At 44.9% G+C, this 21435-nt stretch overlaps 1 protein-coding gene across 1 annotated transcript in view; it reads right to left on the bottom strand.

Annotated features, from left to right (window-relative positions):
• LOC140203613 (serine/threonine-protein phosphatase 2A 65 kDa regulatory subunit A beta isoform-like) overlaps positions 1-21435 on the bottom strand; it is a 48372-nt gene that overhangs the window by 11760 nt on the left and 15177 nt on the right. The window contains exons 9-13 of the mRNA XM_072269661.1: positions 19840-19910; positions 18791-18925; positions 13537-13710; positions 6664-6724; positions 4725-4879 (exon numbers count right to left, since the gene is read on the bottom strand). Of these exons, the coding sequence (XP_072125762.1) occupies positions 4725-4879; positions 6664-6724; positions 13537-13710; positions 18791-18925; positions 19840-19910 (596 nt within the window). The remainder of the gene's footprint in view (positions 1-4724; positions 4880-6663; positions 6725-13536; positions 13711-18790; positions 18926-19839; positions 19911-21435) is intronic.

Below are 21435 nucleotides of genomic sequence, written 5' to 3'. Positions count from 1 at the left end.
ACACTGAACCCATGCTCTACTTCACTACTTTTTATTTCTGTTTCCGCACTATTATTTCATATATTTACTGTAATTCAGTTTTCTCTATTGTCATGTGTTGCACTGTGCTGCTGCCACAAAGACAGCAAATTTCACGACATTATGCCGGTGACGTTAAACCTGATTCTGATATCCTTGCTCCTGTACCTCATGCTGAATACTGGGAGAGCTGTCACATGTGACCACTCCTAGGGACTACCTGTACACTGTTACTTGAAGCTCTTTTTGCATATTCCTCCAAGGAATGTGTGGGCATCACAGGTTGAAGTGGTATTTAATTCCTTTGTGGTGGGCTGCAGCCCTTGAGGTGTGGGTGCACCCACAATGCAGTTAGGGTGGGTGATCCAGGATTCTGACCCAGTCAGAGTCAATGCCCTGGTTCAGATTTTTACTGCTTTGCTGTAGGCATTTCATTTTAGCAGTTCTGTAAGAGCAATCTGTTCTGCTTTCAGCCTGTTTGGGTCTGAGCTCAGGAATGAGGTGTCATCCAATCAGGATGGTAGAATTGGGAGAAGGTGCTAGAGATTACTGGGCAGAGAGGTCTTTGTTTGGCCGGAGCTGGGAGAAGACAGGAGGAAAGATGGTGGACGATGAGGGTGCTTTCTGCAGATGAATGGCTTCAAGGAGGAAGGACCAATAATCCCGTGGGAAAGCCTCTTTGTTCAAGATGGATTTCCAGTGACCTTCGGAAGGTGTTGTGTGCTTTCACGCAGGCCGAGGGAGGGTCCAGTGCGCGATATACAGAGAAGTTCAAGATTTGAACTCCACTGTGCACTTGTGACTTTTTAAGTAGAATGGGCCCTTCTTGTTTTTTCTCTCTTTCTTTCCTTTAATAACTGTTTGCTTAAGTTAACATTCTTAAATATACTCCTGAATAATTCTATGCAGTGAACAATCTGCTATTTTTTGCTGACAGACGATTGCCAGGGGCAGTAAATCACACAGCATTCACACAAACCGGGGTTTGGGTAGGCGAGACATCCCAACCTCACGGATTTTGCGGGACCAAAGTCACATACACCTTAGATGTACGAAGCCTGAAGTTTCTCCCCGCGGAGTCCGGTGGCTGTTTGCGAGGGGTTAAAAGGCTGCATTTCCAGAGACGCCCAGTGAAAAGATGGTTTCAGAAGTAATGGCAATATATTTCCAAGTCCGGTTGGTGTGCAGCTTGCAGGTAATATTCCAATGTTTTGCTGTTCTTGGCTGTTTACATCAAGTTCAAGTTTAATTGTCATTCATGAATACCCATGAATACATCCAAACGAAACAGTGTTCTTTCAGGGTCAAGGTACAAAACAGTACCAACAGTCATACACAGCACGTGGCACATATAGCAGTAAAATATAGTCACACAACAAATATAGTCCAAGTCCCTGAGTCCATGAATGTTGCAGCAGTCTGTAGTCGAACACATACATCCTGCCTTCTGCCAAGCAAACACTTTGGGGGAGAGGGACAGCACCAACGTTAGCTTAAACGCTGCGCTACACCACCTCCAGTGCCAGCTCTTGATGCCTCTCTCCTGGGTGGCTGCAAACAGGCGGCCCCATGGCTTGAGGCCACATCCGCTCACCCTGCAGGGGTGTCAGTCACTGCTGCTGCCAGCCCCTGTAGTCCGCAATAAATCAGAAGACCAGACTTGCAGCATTACACATTAACAATGCTCAACAGGGTTTTGCAATCACAAGAAAAGAGACTAAGACAATTGCTCGCTGCCAGTCTGCACGCCAACCACATTGCTGACTCTCTGACACAGGGAGCAGAACGATCTGCCCCAAGTCCAGCTTCTTCAGTTTCTACGCCGTTGGGGTAGGCCGCAGCACTCTTTAAGTGCTTAACTTCCAGCAGGGTCTTGAGATTGTAAAGAAATAAACAAAAGATAGTAACACGTTTGGCTGGCCCTGTAGAACCCGCCGCGCCCCAGCACACCGCCATCTTACCGGAAGTTCACCAGTAGAGGCTTGTGGATTAGTAAGGTGTGTCCCAGAATGTCCTCCTCCTCGATATTTCAGCAATAAATCAATATTACGGTGCCACGCCCACCACACCATTCACTGAGTGAATCGTTCAGCCATTCAACCCTCTCTATGACAGTAACAATATCACCCTCCTGTGAGCTCATTTGCTTTACTAGTAATGTTGCTTACACCAAAATAAATATAATCTTGCATTTCTTATCAGACTGAGGTTTGCTCTCCTTACTGGGCTTGCTTTGTTTCCCTTTGATATTTAACTCCACTGCCACCTCAACTGTAAATGTGGCCTGTGGCCCATCCCTATGAGTTTGAATCCCAGCGAGCACTCCCGCAGGCTGTTAGCCCTGTTTTGGTCCAGCCCGCGCAGGCATATCTTTCTGAGGTGTTCCTGCTGATCCAGAGGTCTAAATTTCAAAGTACATTGCTACCAAAGTATGAACTCCATATACAAGCAGGAGATTCGTCTTCTTGCAGGCAGCCATAAAGCAAAGAAACACAAGAGAATCCATGGAAAAAGAAAGAATCCTACACAGCAAAGACCGTCAGACACGCAATGTGCCCAAAAAGAACAAATCGGGCAAACAAGAATCAAAAAATAGTAAACCAGTAAGAAACAGAACATGAACCGCAGGGTCGCCGAAATTAGGCCCACAGGCAGGGAGCCAGTTCAGATCAGTAGATGGCTGCAGGCCACAGCAAGGGAGTCAGTTCTGTGCTGAGAGAAGTGAAACCAGTCCAGGGGCCCAATGGTTGCAGTCCACAGCCAAGGAGCCAGTTCAGCATTTTATCTGAGCCAGGGTGTCAATGGTCGCAGGGCACAGCCAGCAAGTCAATTCAGTGCGGAGACAAGTGCTGACAGTGACAGTCGGTTCACTGCTGAGGTGTGTAAAGCCTCACAGAGAAGTTAGTCTTTCCCCCTGCGACTCTTTAAACTTTTTAACCTGGCTCGTTGTTGAAATCGACTGAACACCACTTCATTTTCCCCTCTCAGGCCACTCTCATCCAACCTGAAGTCCACTCCCAGCAATGGCCGCGGCCGCTGCACCTGCATTCTTGAGAGTCCAGCTTGCCAAATCCTTGAGGATACCGCAAAAACGCCAGGTCGTGCAGACCTCTCGACACCCTCCAGAACCTATCAAGCTCCACTTTAAATACACCCAATTACTTGGCCTCCCATCGCCGCCTGTGGCGATGAATTCTGTAGACTCACCACGCTTTGGCTAAAGAAATTCTTCATCTCCGTTCTAAAGGGATATCCCTCTGTTCCAAAGGCTGTGCCCTCCAGTCCGAGACTCACCCACTTTAGAAACATCCATTTTATCTGGGCATTTCAACTGAATCTCTCCATCACCTTGTCCAAACTCCAGCAAAGCCCAGGCCCATCAAATAAATCCAGGGAAAGAAGTTAATTCCGCAACTGGAATGACTGTGGGGGCCTTTAAGTACACTTGTAAATTGAAACTAGTTGCGTCAAAAAACTTACAATTCCCTCAGCCAGATAATGTATAATGTCCATTTCAAGGTACTCAGATCTCTAAGCAAAAGACAGCCATAGTCCACTACAGCACGGAAACAGAGCCTTGTGAAATAAAACTTGAAAGCTGTAAGCCATCTGGTGGGTCAACAGGTCATTAAATCAGTTGTCCTTCAGCTAACACCATCAGTCCATTTCCACAGGGACGGTTAGGAACTCTGCTCCACGAAATCATAAAAAGTCTCACCCTCAACTCAATTTTTACTCCAGACACCTTGCAGATTAAACACAAAACACCACTACACCTCAGCAAATAACGCAAGCACAGAAGCTCGTATCAAGCAGATGTCAATATTGGAAGGAGCAGCTTTGGCAAAGTGTTAATTGATTTTTTGCAGAATCTAAACATTCACAAAGAATATATTAAAAGAACATTTTAAACAAATCCATATTATTTTTGTTAAATTCTTTATTCTTTAGTGTCTGTTCTAACTGTACGTTTTATTCATGAAATATTTTAGCAGCTTGTGAAGTGTAATGGAAGTATTGTCAAAGTTATACTCACGTTATGCAGAACAGAGTGGTCATTCTGCAATGGTAGTTGGAGTCACTAGCCATGGGCAAATACATTGTCAAAGCTATACTCACGTTAATGCAGAAGAGGGTGGTCATTCTGTGAAGGTAGTTGGGGTCACTGGCCTTGGGCAAGTACATTGTCAAAGCTATACTCACGTTAATGCAGAACAGGGTGGTCATTCTGTGATGGTAGTTGGGGTCACTGGCCATGGGCAAGTACATTGTCAAAGCTATACTCACGTTAATGCAGAACAGGGTGGTCATTCTGTGATGGTAGTTGGGGTCACTGGCCATGGGCAAGTACATTTTCAAAGCTATACTCACGTTAATGCAGAACAGGGTGGTCATTCTGTGATGGTAGTTGGGGTCACTGGCCATTGCAAGTACATTGTCAAAGCTATACTCACGTTAATGCAGAACAGGGTGGTCATTCTGTGAAGGTAGTTGGGGTCACTGGCCATGGGCAAGTACATTGTCAAAGCTATACTCACGTTAATGCAGAACAGGGTGGTCATTCTGTGATGGTAGTTGGGGTCACTGGCCATGGGCAAGTACATTGTCAAAGCTATATTCACGTTAATGCAGAACAGGGTGGTCATTCTGTGAAGGTAGTTGGGGTCACTGGCCATGGGCAAGTACATTGTCAAAGCTATACTCACGTTAATGCAGAAGAGGGTGGTCATTCTGTGATGGTAGTTGGGGTCACTGGCCATGGCAAGTACTTTCGGCACAATGGTGGATTCTGCCCAGTCTTTGCCAAACTTCTCCACCAACTTGGTCAAGTTGTTGGTCGCGGCCTCGCGAATGGCGTACACTGCAAGACAGCATTGACAGGTCAAGAAATGATCTGATCGCTGTTACTACTTGATTTTCAAATATGTACCTTGCTGATAAAATACAAAGTTCCGAAATGAAATGCTCGTACCACCTTCTTCAAAGTGTCAACCTGTTCCATACCAAGTTACACACAGTGGAGGAAATTATGCACTTGGAGAGTAGCATTTTAATATACTTACTTATCATTGATTATTTATTGAGATACAGCGTGGAACAGGCCCTTCTTGCCCTGCGAGCCACCCCCGATTAACCCTAGCCTAATTACAGGACAATTTACAATGTCCAGTTAACCTACCAACCAGTAGGTCTCTGGGAGGAAACAGGAGCACCCGGAGGAAACCCACGCAGTCAAGCTGAGAACGTATAAACTCCTCACAGGTGGCAGTGGGAATCGAACCCAATTGCAAAGTGTTGCGCTAACCAGACGCCACTGTGTTGCCCCATTAGATACTTAAAAAATACTTCGAATAGATTACCATTATTTATTACTTAGTAGTCTGATTGGTCATTGTAAACTGTCCTGTGATGAGGCGAGGGTTAAATCGGCCGGTTGCTGGGCAGTGCGTCTTGTTGGGCCCGTTCCATGCTATTCTCGAATAATTAAATAAATAAATGTATCGGTCAAAGTCAAGTCTGTTTCTTGTTGCCATGTGTACAAGAGTACGACAAGATTGCTTGCAGCAGTAATAACTGGGGGGGAGGGGGGCGCCGGTGTTTGAACTATGATGGTATTGGACATTGGGCAGGAACCTGGGAGTAAAAACTGGGATGAACACACTCAGAAACACACAATTGAAATGTGGAAGTCATTTTGGGCTTCACTTGGATGAGGCTCTGCAGAGTTTTGTCCCACTGAGACAGGGAAAGAACAGAAGGGTGAAGGAGCCATGCTTGACAAGAGATGTGCAACAGCTAGTCTAGAAGCGTAGGATGCAAAGATCAGCCTGGGCTCCAGAGGGTTACAATGTGGCCAGGGAGGGAGTGAAGAATGGACTTCGGAGAACTAGGAGGGGCCACGAGAAGGACTTGGTGAGTTGGATTCAGAAGAACAAACTTGAAGAACAGGAGGATGGCCAGAGTGAGAGTCTGGGCCGGCCAGAGCTAAAAGAGGCAAAATGTTTGGAGTCAGTGGACTTTGGGGGAGATCCGCAATGAATACTTTTCTTTAGTAATCACCAGTGAGAGGGACCTTGATGCTTGCGAGAGCAGTGATATGCTGCAACATGTTGACATTGAGAAAGAGGATGTTCTGGAATTTTGAAAAGCCCTAGGATAGATAAGTCCCCGGGGCCAGATGTGATATACCCCAGGGTTACTACGGGAAGCAAGGGAAGAGATTGCTGCACCTTTAGTGACGATCTGGGCATCCTCACTGGCCAGCCCTCACTGGAGGAAGTACCAGATGATTGGAAGTTGGCAAATGTTATTTTCTTGTTCAGGAAAGAGAGTAGGGATGACCCTGGGAATTATAGACCAGTCAGTTTTACTTCACCAGTGGGCAAATTACAGGAGAAGATTCCTACAGACAGGATTTACAAGAAGCATAGTCTGATTCCGGAGAGTCAGCATGGCTTTGTGAGGGGCATGTCGTGTCTTGAGCCTGACCCAATCCTTTGAGGATGTGACAAAGCACGATGAAGGATTTTTGGTTAGGCACCTGGTAGGGTCACTCAGCATCATGGAAGCACCAGTAAGATGACATGGACAACTTTGAAGGACTTTCGTTCAACAAAAGTAACGATTCATCAAGGCTATACTCACCGCGATCCACCAGCCACGTCATGCACAAGCAGTTCAACTTCTCATCAAAAAACTCCACTCCCTAAACAGGTTTTGACAAAAGAAAGAATGTTGATAAAATAACCCCTCGAATTTCTAGTAGAACATGCCAACTTGCCACATTTGCATTCTAGCCGTCTTCACCTTTCGCTACTTACCAGTACAGTTTGCTAACTCCTTTGAGCCAATGGTGAAGGGGTCACACAAGAAAGACTGGCAACGTGCTCTAATAAACTGCACAAAACTGGATTGTGCCGTGGCAGAAGGTTACACAGAAGATACCCTATCTAAGGTACTTGCATCTAGTATTTTGACTATCCTTAATTAATTTCTTTGTGTCAATACCAGGACTATGATCCATGAAAAATAGGAAAAATCTTAAAAGTGTCCGATGGTTTAATGCAGACAGTAAGAACGTTACTAACCACTATCGGTGGCGTAGCAGTTGGCGTGACACTATTACAGCTTGGGAATTCTGATGTCACCTGTAAGGAGCCAGTAAATTTTCCCTGCAGAACGCGCGGGTTTCCTCTCACAATCCAAAGACGCACCAGTTGGGAGGTTAATTCATCACTGTTACCTGTCCCTGTTTAGGCTAGGGTTGGATCAGAGATTGCTGGGCAGCACGGTTCAAAGGGCGGGAAGGGCCTTATTCCTCAGTGTACCTTTAAATAAATAACCCAGTGAATCCTATGCTACCACATCCACAGCAGGATGTTATTTCAACTTCACGATTTAAACGTAATTATGCATGTGCTGGATTATTTAGATTACAGATCCCACACTCCTGACCCGCACAGTATCTCTCTTCGACATGACAGTGCACCATTCTACATTCACGTCTCCCATGTGGTTAATACATTCCACTTTCTACATTCAGTCACTGGGAACAAGTTAGCCTTTGCATAATTCTCAGGTTACTTTGCTTCATATCCAGCACAGCTAATAATTCCCAGGGTAACCACGTGGCTGAGTAGTCCAACCACAAGCTCTGCCCGTGACTCTGACTCAGACCTTGACAACTCTTTACCATAGAAAGTACAGCACAGAAACAGGCCCTTTGGCCCTTCTTGGATGTGCCAAACCATTTTCTGCCTAGTCCCACTGACCTGCACAAGGACCATATCCCTCCATACACCTCCCATCCATGTATCTGTCCAATTTATTCTTAAATATTAAAAAAGAACCCATATTTACCACCTCGTCTGGCAGCTCATTCCATACTCTCACCACTGTCTGTGTGAAGAAGCCCCCACCAATGTTCCCTTTAAACATTACCCCCCCTCACCTTTAACCCATGTCCTCTGGTTTTTTTCTCCCCTTGCCTCAGTGGAAAAAGCCTGCTTGCATTCACTCTATCTATACCCATCATAATTTTATATACCTCTATCAAATCTCCCCTCGTTCTTCTACGCTCCAGGGAATAGTCCTAACCTATTCAACCTTTCTCTGTAACTGAGTTTCTCAAGTCCTGGCAACATCCTTGTAAACCTTCTCTGCACTCTTTCAACCTTATTTATATCCTTCCTGTAATTTGGTGACCAAAACTGAACACAATATTCCAGATTCGGCCTCACCAATGCCTTATACAACCTCATCATAACATTCCAGCTCTTAATAATTTGATTAATAAAGGCCAATGTACCAAAAGCTCTCTTTACGACCCTATCTACCTGTGACACTACTTTTAGGGAATTTTCTATCTGTATTCCCAGATCCCTCTGTTCCACTGCACTCCTCAGTGCCTTACTATTAACCCTGTATGTTCTACCTTGGTTTGTCCTTCCAACATGCAATACCTCACACTTGTCTGTATTAAACTCCATCTGCCATTTTTCAGCCCATTTTTCCAGCTGGTCCAAGTCCCTCTGCAGGCTCTGGAAACCTTCCTCACTGTCTACTACACCTCCAATCTTTGTGTCATCAGCAAATTTGCTGATCCAATTTACCACATTATCATCCAGATCATTGATATAGATGACAAATAACAATGGACCCAGCACTGATCCCTGTGGCACACCACTAGTCACAGGCCTCCACTCAGAGAAGCTATTCTCTACTACCACTCTTTGGCTTCTTCCATTGAGCCAATGTCTAATCCAATTTACCACCTCTCCATGTATACCTAGCAATTGAATTTTCCTAACTAACCTCCCATGCGGGACCTTGTCAAAGGCCTTACTGAAGAAAATCTACTTTCTGTTTGCACACCGAAACTGAGAGCGATTTGCTTCCTTAAAACCAAATACATACTAAATCTGGTATGATACAGGAGAGCTTAAGTAAGCTACAGAGAGTTATAAAATTAGTCAGCTCCATCGTGTGCTCCAGCCTCCATATTATCCAGGACATCTTCAAGGAGCGGTGCCTCACAAAGGCAGTGTCCATCATTAAGGGCCCCACCAGCCTCTTCTCATTGCTACTACCAGAAAGGAGGGACAATTTGTCTGAAGACACACTCACTGATTCAGGACCAGCTTCCTCCCCTTTGCCATACGATTTTTGAGTGGACACCGAACCCATGAACACTACCTCACTACTCCTGCTAGTTACCGACACAGAGGAGGAATCTACAACAACCAGTTTACAACCAGCACGTCTTTGGGATGGAGGAGGAAATCGGAGCACCTGGCAGAAACAGAGATGAGGAGTGATTTCTTCAGCCAGAGGGTGGTGAATCTGTGGAATTTTTTTCCATGAACAACCGTGGAAGCCAAGATATTGGGTATAATTAAAATGGAGGCTGACAGGCTCTTCATTAATCAGGGTGTGAAAGGATATGTGGAGAAGGCAGGAGAATAGGGTTGAGAGGGATCACAAATCAGCCATGGTGGAATGTTGGAGCAGACTCAATGGGCTGAATGGACTAATTCTGCTCTCAAGGTCATTTGCTTCCAAACAATTGGTTTATTGATCATTACAGAATATCTCTCTGGTGCTTCCCTCTCCCTTCCCCTTTTCCCAATCAAAGATTCAAAGGTTCACTTATTTGTTTTCAAACATCTCTTTATTGCTTTTACAGAATGAAAAGTAAACACATTCGATCATCCATAGGTTTGAAAGTGCAACAAGGTTAAAGAAAAAGGGAAAAATAAAATACATCAGAAATAAAAGGAAAAACAACGCACAAAAAAAGCAAACACCCGGCCATTAAAAACAAGCTGTCAATTCAATTTGTTACTTTCATCATCCCAAATATTGTTCTCCAGAAACTTGTAGAAAATATCCCAAATTTCCCGACATTTGCCAAGTTTGTTTTTCTGTGATGTAGTTGATCTTTTCTAGAGCAAGATACGAAGTCACTCCTTTCAGCCATTGTGAAAGTCCACTGGTTGTGGGTTTCTTCCATGAATAGGCTATGCAACGTCTGGCTTTCAAAAAACAAATATTAAGCAGAGACCTTGCACTTTTGGAGGTTACAAAGTCCTTTGGATAAATGTTCAGAATACATAATTTAGGATCAAGGAGCACCTTTTTTCCAATAATCTGACTAATCAAATCCAGCACCTTCTTCCAGAAGCAGATTATCTGGGGGCACTCGCACATACAATGGAACAGAGACCCCTTTTAGTGATTACATTTAAAGCATGTGTCTGGAATGTTGGGGTTAAAGTGACGAAACCTGACTGGAGTAATGTACTGTCTGGTTATCCGCTTAGAATGAGTGTTCACTGACTGGGTTTGAACGAAGGAACAAGCTTCTGACCACTCTTTTTCTGACAGATTCTCATGCAAATCAGTTCTCCATGCTTGTAGCATGTTGTTTGATGACTCTTTGCATTTACTTGCAAACAATTTGTATGTAGCCCCCTGGTAAGCCTAGACTCGCTCAGCTCGCTTTCGTCTAGGGGGAGCAGCCTTCAGCCCCGCCAAACGGGGAGATCAGGTCTGTGTGGATGCTGTGTGATGTACCCCACACCGCCAATTAACAGACAGTACGCCATATGCGATTAAATGATTACACTTTATAAGTATTTCTTGGTGATGGGTTAGTAGAAACAAATAGAATAAAGGTGCCAAGTCAGTAACTATCAGTTCGGTGCACACTCGTTGGAGCTCTTACAGAACCGGGTCTCCCTTCCTCCAATCAATGTCCTCTGAACTCCGCCAACTCACGAATGGGACCACCCTCGGTGATCCACCAAACACTCCACACGAGTCTGTCCTCGCCTCCTATCCTCGCTGAAGACCCTGGGCCTCGGACTCCTGCTCGGGGTCCGTGCCGTTGCCCAGCTTACAGCATCTCTCTCCTCGCGTCTCCTCTCTCTGTCCCCATCACGCCTTCTGCCCAAAGCCCACGAAAAAGAATAGCTTACAGACACACAAGAAAGAATACCATCTATCCCAATTGGTTAGCAAATGAATACAATTCCTGTATCAGTAATTATAACCCAAACAAGCTGCTCTAGAGAACCACTGTCTCAGCAGTTAACAGTACAGAGAAGCCATTTTATTAGCCTTAGCAAGTAACATAAAAGAAGAAACCCTTACATGTATAATTCAGACACTTGTCCCCTAGCTTCAGATAATTTCAGAGTGATGTCTTCTAGGGTAAATAAAGGAGGGAGCTTCAAACTGTAACTTTGCCTGGACATAATAAAACTTTGCAACTAAAGGCATTTAAAAAAGTGTTTTGTTGGAATTCCATATGTGGCCTTGAGTTCTTCAAAAGACATAAGTGAATTGCCATTATAAAGATCAGACACCTTAGCTATGCCTCGGGGCGGCCAAGTTTTAAAACTAGGATCCGCTCTGCCGGGCTGGAGCTATCATTACCAAAGATAGGAGTAAACTGGGATAACTGTGATGTCTCACCCATTTCCGCAAGAGCATCGTGCCAAATCATTATTGTATTTTTTAAGAAAGGGATTTTAGATTGTGTGACCAGGTTTTTCTTATTTGCTGAATACATATATAGTTCTAGAGGGATATTGATCAACTGGGATTCCATTGAGACCCAAGGAGGGGAGTGATCCTTAACAAAATAAAACATTCCTGCTCTAATTTGGGCCGCCCAGAAATACCATATAAGATTTGGTAGCTGTAAGCCACCTCTATCATACGGCAGATATAACAGGGAAAGCCTGAGTCTTGGACATCTATTATTCCAGATGAAATTAGAAAAACATTTCTTTAATAAATAAAAGAAAGAGTAAATAAGTACATAGGGATTGGATAATTATGTCTGTGGGCAGGAGCAAGCATGAACAAATTAGGATATAAACACCTGCAATGGAGAGGGTTATAATTAGTTGGGATAATTTTACCAATAGTAGGAGTAATTTTAACACCCAAATAGGTAAACCCTGTTCTGACAAAATTACGTCATCCATGTACAGGGCTATGCGATGTTCTACATCTCCTATAGTTATTCCTGCTATGTTAGCCTGTTTTCAAATTGCCATAGCAAGTGGCGCAATGGCCAGGATAAACAGGAGGGGAGATCCCTGTCTTGTTCCCCGTTGGAGTTTAAAAGATGCTGAAAAAAGCAGGTTAGTTAAAACTTCAGCCTGTGGGTTAGAATACAGAAGCTGTATCTTAGAAATTTTCCCCCTATTCCACTCCACTCTGTCGAAGGCTTTCTTGGCATCCAATGACAGAATAGCGCTATCAGAGCTTCCAGATTTTTCATAAAGTATATTAAGCACTCTTCGAATGTTGTGGAAGCCCTGCCTTCCCTTACAAACCCATTTTGGTCAGGGTGGACCATTTTTGGCAACAGTGGCTCCAGCCTCCTAGCTAATACCTTACAGAGAATTTTGAGATCATTGTTCAGATGTGAGATTGACCTATAAGATCCACAAAGGGATGGTGGTTTTCCAGGTTTTAACAGTAGTGTGATTGCTGCCATATTAAGAGAGGAGGGAAGGGATCCATTGTCAAATGACTCCTGATACATATCAAGCAGAGGTGGTATTAGTTTAGTCTTAAAGATTTTATATATTTCAATCGGAATTTCCATTGGGCCCAGGAGTTTTCCCTCCCTTCATGTTAGTTATAGCTGCAGACAATTCTTTAGCCTCTAAGTTAAACTCCAGTCAGGTCAAGGACGTTTCATCTCGGGGTATAAATTGTAACAAGTCGAGAAATTCCTTTTGTATTTGTGGAGCTGAATCTGAATATTCTGAGCTGTACAGATCTTGGTAAAATCTCAAAAAGATATTGTTTATTTCCTCTGCGACAACCGTTGTCACCCCCTCATCTGATTGTATGGAGTTTATTGCCCTTTCTGTTTGTGTCTGTTTGATGTGCAGGCCAAATGTTCACTTATTATCATGTACAACTCTGAGATTTGTCTTCCCCAGATAGCCATGAAACAAAGAAAAAACATGAAAGTCATTGAATGGCATCCTGATCATCAGCCCCCCCCAAAACCACCCCTCCCTCCACACAGAAAATGGAACAGCAACAACCCCAGCCCATCCCCCACACAAAAACTAACAGAACATTTTACCCCGAAACACCCTCCCCTCGCACAACAAAATGAAAAGAAACAGACAATATAAAAACAGAATATAAAATCCCTAAGTCTGACAAAGTCCGCAGTCCTTAAACAGGGGTCTAAACCTGATTGTCTAAACCAGAGGTTTCCACCCCTACTTGGTTAATGGTCAATTAAAAAAAAGGTTGGGAGCCCCGAGTCTAAAGTAAGACTACCCATGTCAGTGGGCTACAAGTATAATTGTTACTATCGCACATTTGCTTCTGGCGCAAAAGGAAAGAAGATGTTCAAAGTTATTTCCGTCTTTAAACTAAAGTATCAATTTGATATGGGCAATCATTTCCATTCTGCAAATCATCCATATGGAAGCATTGCTAATAGACTATAAAAACATTTTAGAATAAACCACCCACCAGCAGCCCTGCAAGCAGAGGCATGTACTCGATTATCGCAAGGCGCACTCTCCATTTGGCATCTTCTGCTAATTCTACAATGGCTGGCAGGAGAGACTGTGATAACTGGTGAATTCCAACAACTTCATTCACGCAGTCCAGATTGGAGATTATGTTCAAACGGACCTCAGGGCACTAGGAAGGAAAGGCAATTTTCTGAGTACAGCAAAGGTGAAAAACATTCATACTGCGAACGCTGTCTGACAAACACACTGGCGCTCCCCAGACTCTCTGCTTTCAAAGTATCATCTTGGACATTTATGAAATATTAATCCCACAAAAGAAATATGAATGCCACTTTCACACTTACAGTACTTAGGCACATGCACATCTAGCCAGGGTGCCAATGACTTTTGCACAGAACTGTACTTGCCAACGTGCAGTGGAGAGCAAGTTTGTAAATCTGGCGGGAGCACAGGATGTTGGGAATGGTGAGAGTGGAGCACCCACGGGAGGGGTGTGAGAGAGGTGGCTGAGGTGGACTGCCAGGGGCAGGAGGGGGTGGTGCGAGTGCAGACACACTCAGCCCTGAGAACACAAGCAAGGGCATTTGATTCCAAACAATTGGTCTATTGGTCATTACAGAATGTCTCTCTGGTGCTTCCCGCTCCCTTCCCCCTTTTCCCAACCAAAGAGTCAAAGGTTTGTTTATGATCAAAGCACATATCCAAATACAACCCTGAAATTTGTCTTCTCCAGATAGCCACGAAGCAAAGAAAGAAGATGAAAGTCACTCAGAGAGAAGCATGAAACCTACACCTCCCCAGCCCTGGTACAAAAAATAATGGCATCCTGATCATCTGATCCCCAAAACTACCCCTCCCGCCACACACAAAATGGAATAGCAACATCGACCCCCCCCAATCCATCCCCCGCACGAAAAACTAACAGAGCATTTTACCCCCAAACACCCTCCTCTCACACAACAAAACGAAAAGAATAAGGCGATGAAAAAAACAGAATATAAAAACCCTAAATCTGAAAAAGTCCACAGTCCATAAACACAAATGCAGAACCACGATATCATCCTACGCTATCACCGACATTCACCAAAAGAGGGGGACAGGGACACAACTCCCCTCTCCCTGCCCCCTTCCCACTCTCAGTCCACATCAGAGACCCATATCAGACATCTGTGAGGTTTATCATCACTCACAGATGTCAAGAAATTTGATTTTTTTTTGCGGCAGCAGCACCACAGTGCAGTATATAAGAATTACTACAGGACCGTGCAAAACTCAGACACCCTAGCTATATACACCAGCCTAAGACTTTTGCACAGTACTATACATTATGGTCCAAGTTATGGTCACACGAGCAGTATGCCAGAAATTCGAGAGTCAGTTAGCAGAAGTGAGTGCAGTTGCTTTTATTAAGGAGAAGGTGCTTGGGAAGCTGAAAGTTTTGAAGGTAGTCAAGTCACCTGGACTAGATGGGCTACACCGCAGGGTTCTGAAAGAGGCAGCTGTAGAGATTGGGGAGGCATTAGTAATAATCTTTCAAGAGTCATTAGAATCTGGAATGGTTCCAGAGGACTGGAAATTTCCAAATGTCACTTCACTCTGAAGGGAGGGAGGCAAAAGACATGAAACTATAGGCCCTTCAGCCTGACTTCAGTGGTTGGGAGAATGTTGGGAGTCCATTATTAAGGACGAGGCTCCCAGTACTTGGAAGTGCATGGTTTCCTTAAGGGGAAATTACAGGCAGGATAGAGAAAGGAGGGTCAGTGGATGTTGTTTACTTGGAGTTTGACAAGATGCCGCACATGAGACTCCTTAACAAGTTAAGAGCCCATGGTATTACAGAAGATATCCTAGTAAAGATAGAAGATTGCCTGACTGACGGGAAGCAAAGAGTTGCAAATGAAAGGGGCCTTTTCTGGTTGACTGCAGGTGACCATTAGTGTTCCACAGGGGTTGGTATTGTGACCGTTTCTTTTCAAGCAGATGTCAATGATCTGGACAACGGAATTGATGGCTTGGTGGTCACATTTGTGGATGATACCAAGATAGGTGGAGGGGCAGAGAGTCTGTAGAAGGACTTGATAGATTGGGAGAATAGCAAGGCAGTGGCAGTTGGAATATACTGCACTGACTGAAAGTGTTTCTGGTAGGTAGGATTCCTCAGCCTTGGGCGGCAGCCCGCTTAGGAGAGGGAAAACCCTGATTTTAAACCTCCACTGCCTTGCAGTCATGCCCACCCATGGGAAAGGCTTTGGGGGTAAACCCCTAAGGCAGTTTGATGTTGTTTACAGCTTCACTCTGGCAACCTCTGCGATGACACTGGTGCCGAGCTGTATTGGCGCTTGCCCTTCCCTTCGACAACATGAGTGATGTGGAGAGGGGGAGCCTGCTGCATGGGAAGAGCCGGTCCTTCAAACCTTCCTGCCCAGTAGAGGACACAGTCCACCAGAGGCACAAACCCATCATCCCCGGGATCGAAGGGTGCCTACTACCAGAAACGTATGGCCATGCACTTTGGTAGAAGGAGTAAAGACGTGTACTATTTTCCAAATGGGCAGAAAATTCAGAAATCAGACGTGCAAAGGAAATTGGGAGACCTCGTGCAGGGTTCCCTAAACGTTATCTTGCAGGCTGAGTTGGTGGTACGGAAAGAAAATGGAATGTTGGCATTCATTTTGAGAGGACTAGAAAAGATATAAGGGTAATGCTGAAGCTTTATAAGGCATTGGTCAGAACGCAGTTGGGGGTATAGTGAGCAGCTTTGGGCCCTTTATCTAAGATGTGCTGATATTAGAGAGGGTTCACGAGTATGATCCTGGGAATGAAACATACAGGAGGAGTGCTTGACGGCTCCGGCTCTGTCCTCGATGGAGTTCAGACGGGAAGGAAGAGGGGTGAATCTCATTGAAACTTATGGAATATTAAGAGGCCTAGAACAGAGAGGAGGTTTCCTGTGACCAGAGGGCACAGCCTCAGAATAGAGGGACGTCCATTTAGAACAGAGCTGAGAGGAAATTTCTTCAGGAAAGGGCGGTGGATCTGTGGAATCCATCAACGCTGAAGGCTGTGGAGGACGAGTCATTGGGTATACCTAACGTGGAGGGTGACAGGTTCTTGATTAGTCAGGGTGTTAAAGGTTACGGGGGAGAAGGCAGGAGAATGGGGCCGAGAGGGTAATAAGCCAGCCATGATGGAATGGCTAAGCAGACACGATGGGCTGAGTGGCCTAATTCTGTTCCTGAGTCTTAATTTATTGTCCGTTCACTCTCCCTGAGTGCAGGCGAGCTCCTCGGGAGGGCCATGGGAGGAAACAACGGTCATTTTGTGAAAAGCTGCATTTCACAAAAGAAAAACACTTGAATTTCTGCGTTTGAGAAATCTTTCTGCACCTTTGGCATAAATAGATGCAAGATACTAATTACTATTAAATTATCCAACAGTTCAAATCATGATTCGGCAGGCTTTTTTCTTGATTTCATTTCAAACTAACAAATAATTCAAGGCTTGAATTAACAGCTGCCAATTTGAAGATGTACACTTTGAATCTGTCAGCTGTGCCTGGAAAATCGAGGCATTTCTGACATTTGGGGAATCTTTTCGGGTGTAGCACATGAAGGGAATCAAGTCTGCAGACATTGGAAATCCAGAGCAATTCACCCAAAACGCTGGAGGAACTCAGCAGCTCAGGCAGCATCTATGGGAATGAGTAAACAGTCGGTGTTTCAGGCCGAGGCCTTTTATCGGGACTGTAAAGGGAGGCAGAAGATGCTAGGATATAAAGGTGAGGAGAGGGGAAGGAGGCCAGCTGGAAGGTGTTAGGTGAAGACAGGTGGGTGGGAAAGGTCAATGGCTGGAGAAGAAAGAATCTGAGAGAGGAGAGGAGAAGAGAGTGGACCACAGGAGAGATGGAAGGAGGTGGGGACCCAGGGAGAAGTAATAGACAGGTGAGAAGTAAAAGCTCAGAGTGGGGAATTGAGGAAAGAGAGGAGAGGGGAGAGATTTTTTTTACATTTTTAAAAATAATCTTAATTCTGTAAAAATAATGAAAGAATGCAAATTTCCATATAAATTAAAAAATCCAGAATTTGCACATGCAACAGTTTTGTTTAAGTTCACGCCAAAATAAACAAGGAACTTGATGGATGGAGAAATAACAGCTCCATCACACCATTAACCGATTCATCTTTAATCCAATATGCACTCAGATTACAAACCAGCTCACATCACTGCTTCTAAAGAACGCACTGCACATTTGCTCTTATCTGAAGCTCTCAAACTAAAAGAACAGTTCGAGAGACTCCGGTGGAAGAAACAGTTGTTATTCCATTCATGATTCATAAAAGCATAAGAAATCGGAGCAGGAGTAGGCCATCCGGCCCATCAAGCCTGCCCCGCCATTCAGTAAGATCATGGCTGACCTGTCCATAAACTCAGCTTCATCTACCTGCCTTTTCCCCATAACCCTTAATTCCCCTACTATCTATCCTCTCCAGCCCTTCACCTTTCCCACCCATCACCTGCCTTCAACTCCCCTCCCCTACACACCAACCTTTCCCATCACCTGGTCTACCTATCACCTACCAGCTTGTACTCCCCCCATCCTCCCAACCTTCTTATTCTGGCGCCTTCCCCCTTCCTTTCCAGTCCTGACGAAGGGTGTCAGCCCAAGGGTTCATTCCCCTCCATAGATGCTGCCTGACCTGCTGAGTTCCTCCAGCATTGTGTGTGTGTGTATGTGTGTGTGCACGCGTGTGGCTGTGGATTGCCAGCATCTGCAGAATCCGTGATTATAACACTTTAGAATGCTGGACATCACCGCACAGCTTCAAGCAAACGGCAGTTACAATGTTTGTCAACAGGAAAGAAAGCAGATGAACATGGGCCAACTGCTGTCCCCTTCCAGGAATCGATATCAGTGAGAGTAAAAGCCTAGACACATCAGTCTGTGTTGCAACACGTCCCATTCTGGCACACTTATCCAGATACCTGTATCTTGTGGTGGAGCATGGACTGCTCGTCACCTTCAGCAGATGTACAAGTTCCAGAGACGACAACCAACTTTTTGATCGCCTGATGAACAATAAGCGACCTTTCCTCAGCACTCTGGACTTGACAACAGCTTCCAAACAGCACACAGAAGAAAGCTCTCCATTGGTGTTTGCCTGATTTCGGTAGGCTAATCAAATATTATCCACGATGGCCACCAGTCACGCAAGGGGTATGTTAAAGTTTGTACTTCATGATAAAATTACCTTATCTTTGAGCTGAGCCAAGACCAGGGGAAGCAGGTGCTCAACAGTGCTGTCCTTGCCCAGGATGGTGGACAAGCCCATAATAACAGAGGCCAGAGCTGACTTCACGTGTTGATTGGTGTCAGACACAAGTTCCTGGAAAAGAAACACAAAAAATGATCAAATGAAAACCCAGACAGGTATCTCAGTCAACACGCACAAAATGCTAGAGGAACTCAGCAGGCCAGGCAGCACCTACAGAAGCGTCGACTGTACTGTTCCCCATAGAAGCTGCCTGGCCTGCTGAGTCCCTTCAGCATTTTGTGTGTGTTGCTCGGATTTCCAGCATCTGCAGATTTTCTCTTGTTTGTCATTAGATATCTCACTCATGATGCCATCCTGCTCCACGTTCTTATGATCCACCTGGTCAGTCACGGATCATTCTTAAATAATTTCTTTTACAGTTTGATATTCTAGTTTATATAAATCATGGAACAGAACCGGCCCTATAACCCACAATGTTATACTTAAATTCCTAATCAAGTGGGCAATCTAATCTACACGATGTCCATATTCTTCCGTTTTCCTCACATTCGTGTGCTTATCTAAACGTCATTAAAAGTCCCCGATATATCTGCCTCTCCCATCACTCCAGGCAGCCAACACCATGTTAAAAAACCAGCAACACACACAAGATGCTGGAGGAACTCAGCAGGCCAGGCAGCACCCATGGAGAAAAGGACAGTCGGCATTTCAGTCCAAAACCCTTCGGCAGGACTCAGCCCTTTGGGAGAGGGGGAGGGAGCAGGAGAGGGGGATGGGGAGGGAGTGGGAGAGAGGGATGGGACAGGAGAGGAGAATGGGACAGGAGAGGGGGCAAGATGTGACTCGTGCTTGGACACTGAGCTTTTCCAGTTACAAGCAGTTCACACTGATAAATGGTGCCTGAATCGTCGTTTCAGACCCACCCAAAATACTGAGGGACTTTTTCCTGAAGTGAATGAGATGAGTTGCTACATTAATTTTAGATAGACTGTATAACCAGCCAAGAATTTGAGAAGGTATATTACCTTAACATACGGCAAGATGTGACATATTATGACAGTCTCCCTGCAATCTACTGGCAAGTTTTCACAGAAATCTGCAAGATAGAGTACTGCATGTTAGAGAGTTATTCTCAAACAAAACAATGGAGTCAGAGAAAAGTACAGCACAGAAATAGGCCCTTCAGCCCATCTATTCTGTGCCGATCCATTTAAATTGCCTACTCCCATCAACCTGCATCTGGACCATAGCCCTCAATACCACTACCATCTGCGTACCCATCCGAACTTCTCTTAAACGTTGAAATCGAGCTTGCACGCACCACTTGCGCTGGCAGCTCGTTCCACACTCTCACCACAATGATAAATCAATAAAGTTTAACAGATTAAGCAATTGCTGAAAAGCATCTGCCTTAATATTTGTATCTTCTCACAAGATAGTGGCAAGAGAAAACATACATTCTGAAGCACTATTTAAGTCGCACAAGGAAAAGCAAGGCCAGCACCTACAGTGTAAACATCAAGAGTCAGCACAGGTTCAATTTTGGTACATCTGTACATTTTCCCTGGAGTAAACCCCGAGGGAAAAATCCGGAGCCGGATTCTCCGAGGCAATCCTACGTTGAGTTCAACGCTGACTGGCAACTCCTGCGATGCCACTGGTACCAAACTGTATCGGTCTCTGCCGATCCTTTGGACTCATCAGATGTGTGGAGAGGGGGAGCCTGCTACATGGGCAACAGCTTACTCTCCATATCATACTGCCCTGGCTTACGTATCACGTAGACAGCTGCACGTAACATCCATGGTGGACCCTGACCAACGGAGGGCCTCGGGTTAGGCAGTCAGTGGTACAAACGTAAAGAACAGCATTCACTCTTTTTCACAATCTCACAACCTTTCAAGACTCTGCACAAGCAATGAAGTGCAATTTGTAAGGAGCAGCCACCATCGAAACATGAAGTCAAGTGGCACACAATTCCTTTCCATTTGCTGTCATCCAGTTCTAGGATCAGATCAGGATGCCAAAGGGGAGGCATGCTGGCATGCTGTTCTCACTTGGAGAAGTGTCACCTGGATATGTGGTACCACATTAAATAGAGTCATAGAAAAGCACAGCGCAGAAAAGGCCCTTTGGCCCCTCTCGTCCATTCTGAACAATTCAAACTATCTACTCCCATCTGCCTACACCAGGTCCATAACACCACCACCACCCCCATATCCCTACTATCCATGTACCTATTCAAACTTCTCTTAAATATTGAAATCAAAACTGCATGGGCCACTTGTGCTGGCAGCTCGTTCCACTCTCATGACCCTCTGTGTGAAGAAGTTTCCCCTCATGTTCCCCTTAAATTTGTCACCTTTCACTCTTAACCCATGACCTCTGGTTGTAGTCCAACCCAACCACAGTGGAAAAAACCTGCTTGCATTTATCCCATCCATACCCCCCCATAATATTGTACCTCCATCAAATCTCTTCTCATCTTCTGCATTCTGAAGAATACAGTCCTAACCTATTCAATCTTTCCTTCTTAGTCAGGTCCTCCAGACCAGGCAACATCCTTATAAATTTTCTCTGCATTCTTTCAACCTTGTTTACATCTTTCACAGGAGTTCAAA

The sequence above is a fragment of the Mobula birostris genome, chromosome 10, assembly GCF_030028105.1.
Source record: "Mobula birostris isolate sMobBir1 chromosome 10, sMobBir1.hap1, whole genome shotgun sequence".
NCBI classification, from domain to species: Eukaryota; Metazoa; Chordata; class Chondrichthyes; order Myliobatiformes; family Myliobatidae; genus Mobula; species Mobula birostris.
Note: the sequence above shows the minus strand (reverse complement) of the source record. Positions and strands in the feature narration are given on the sequence as shown.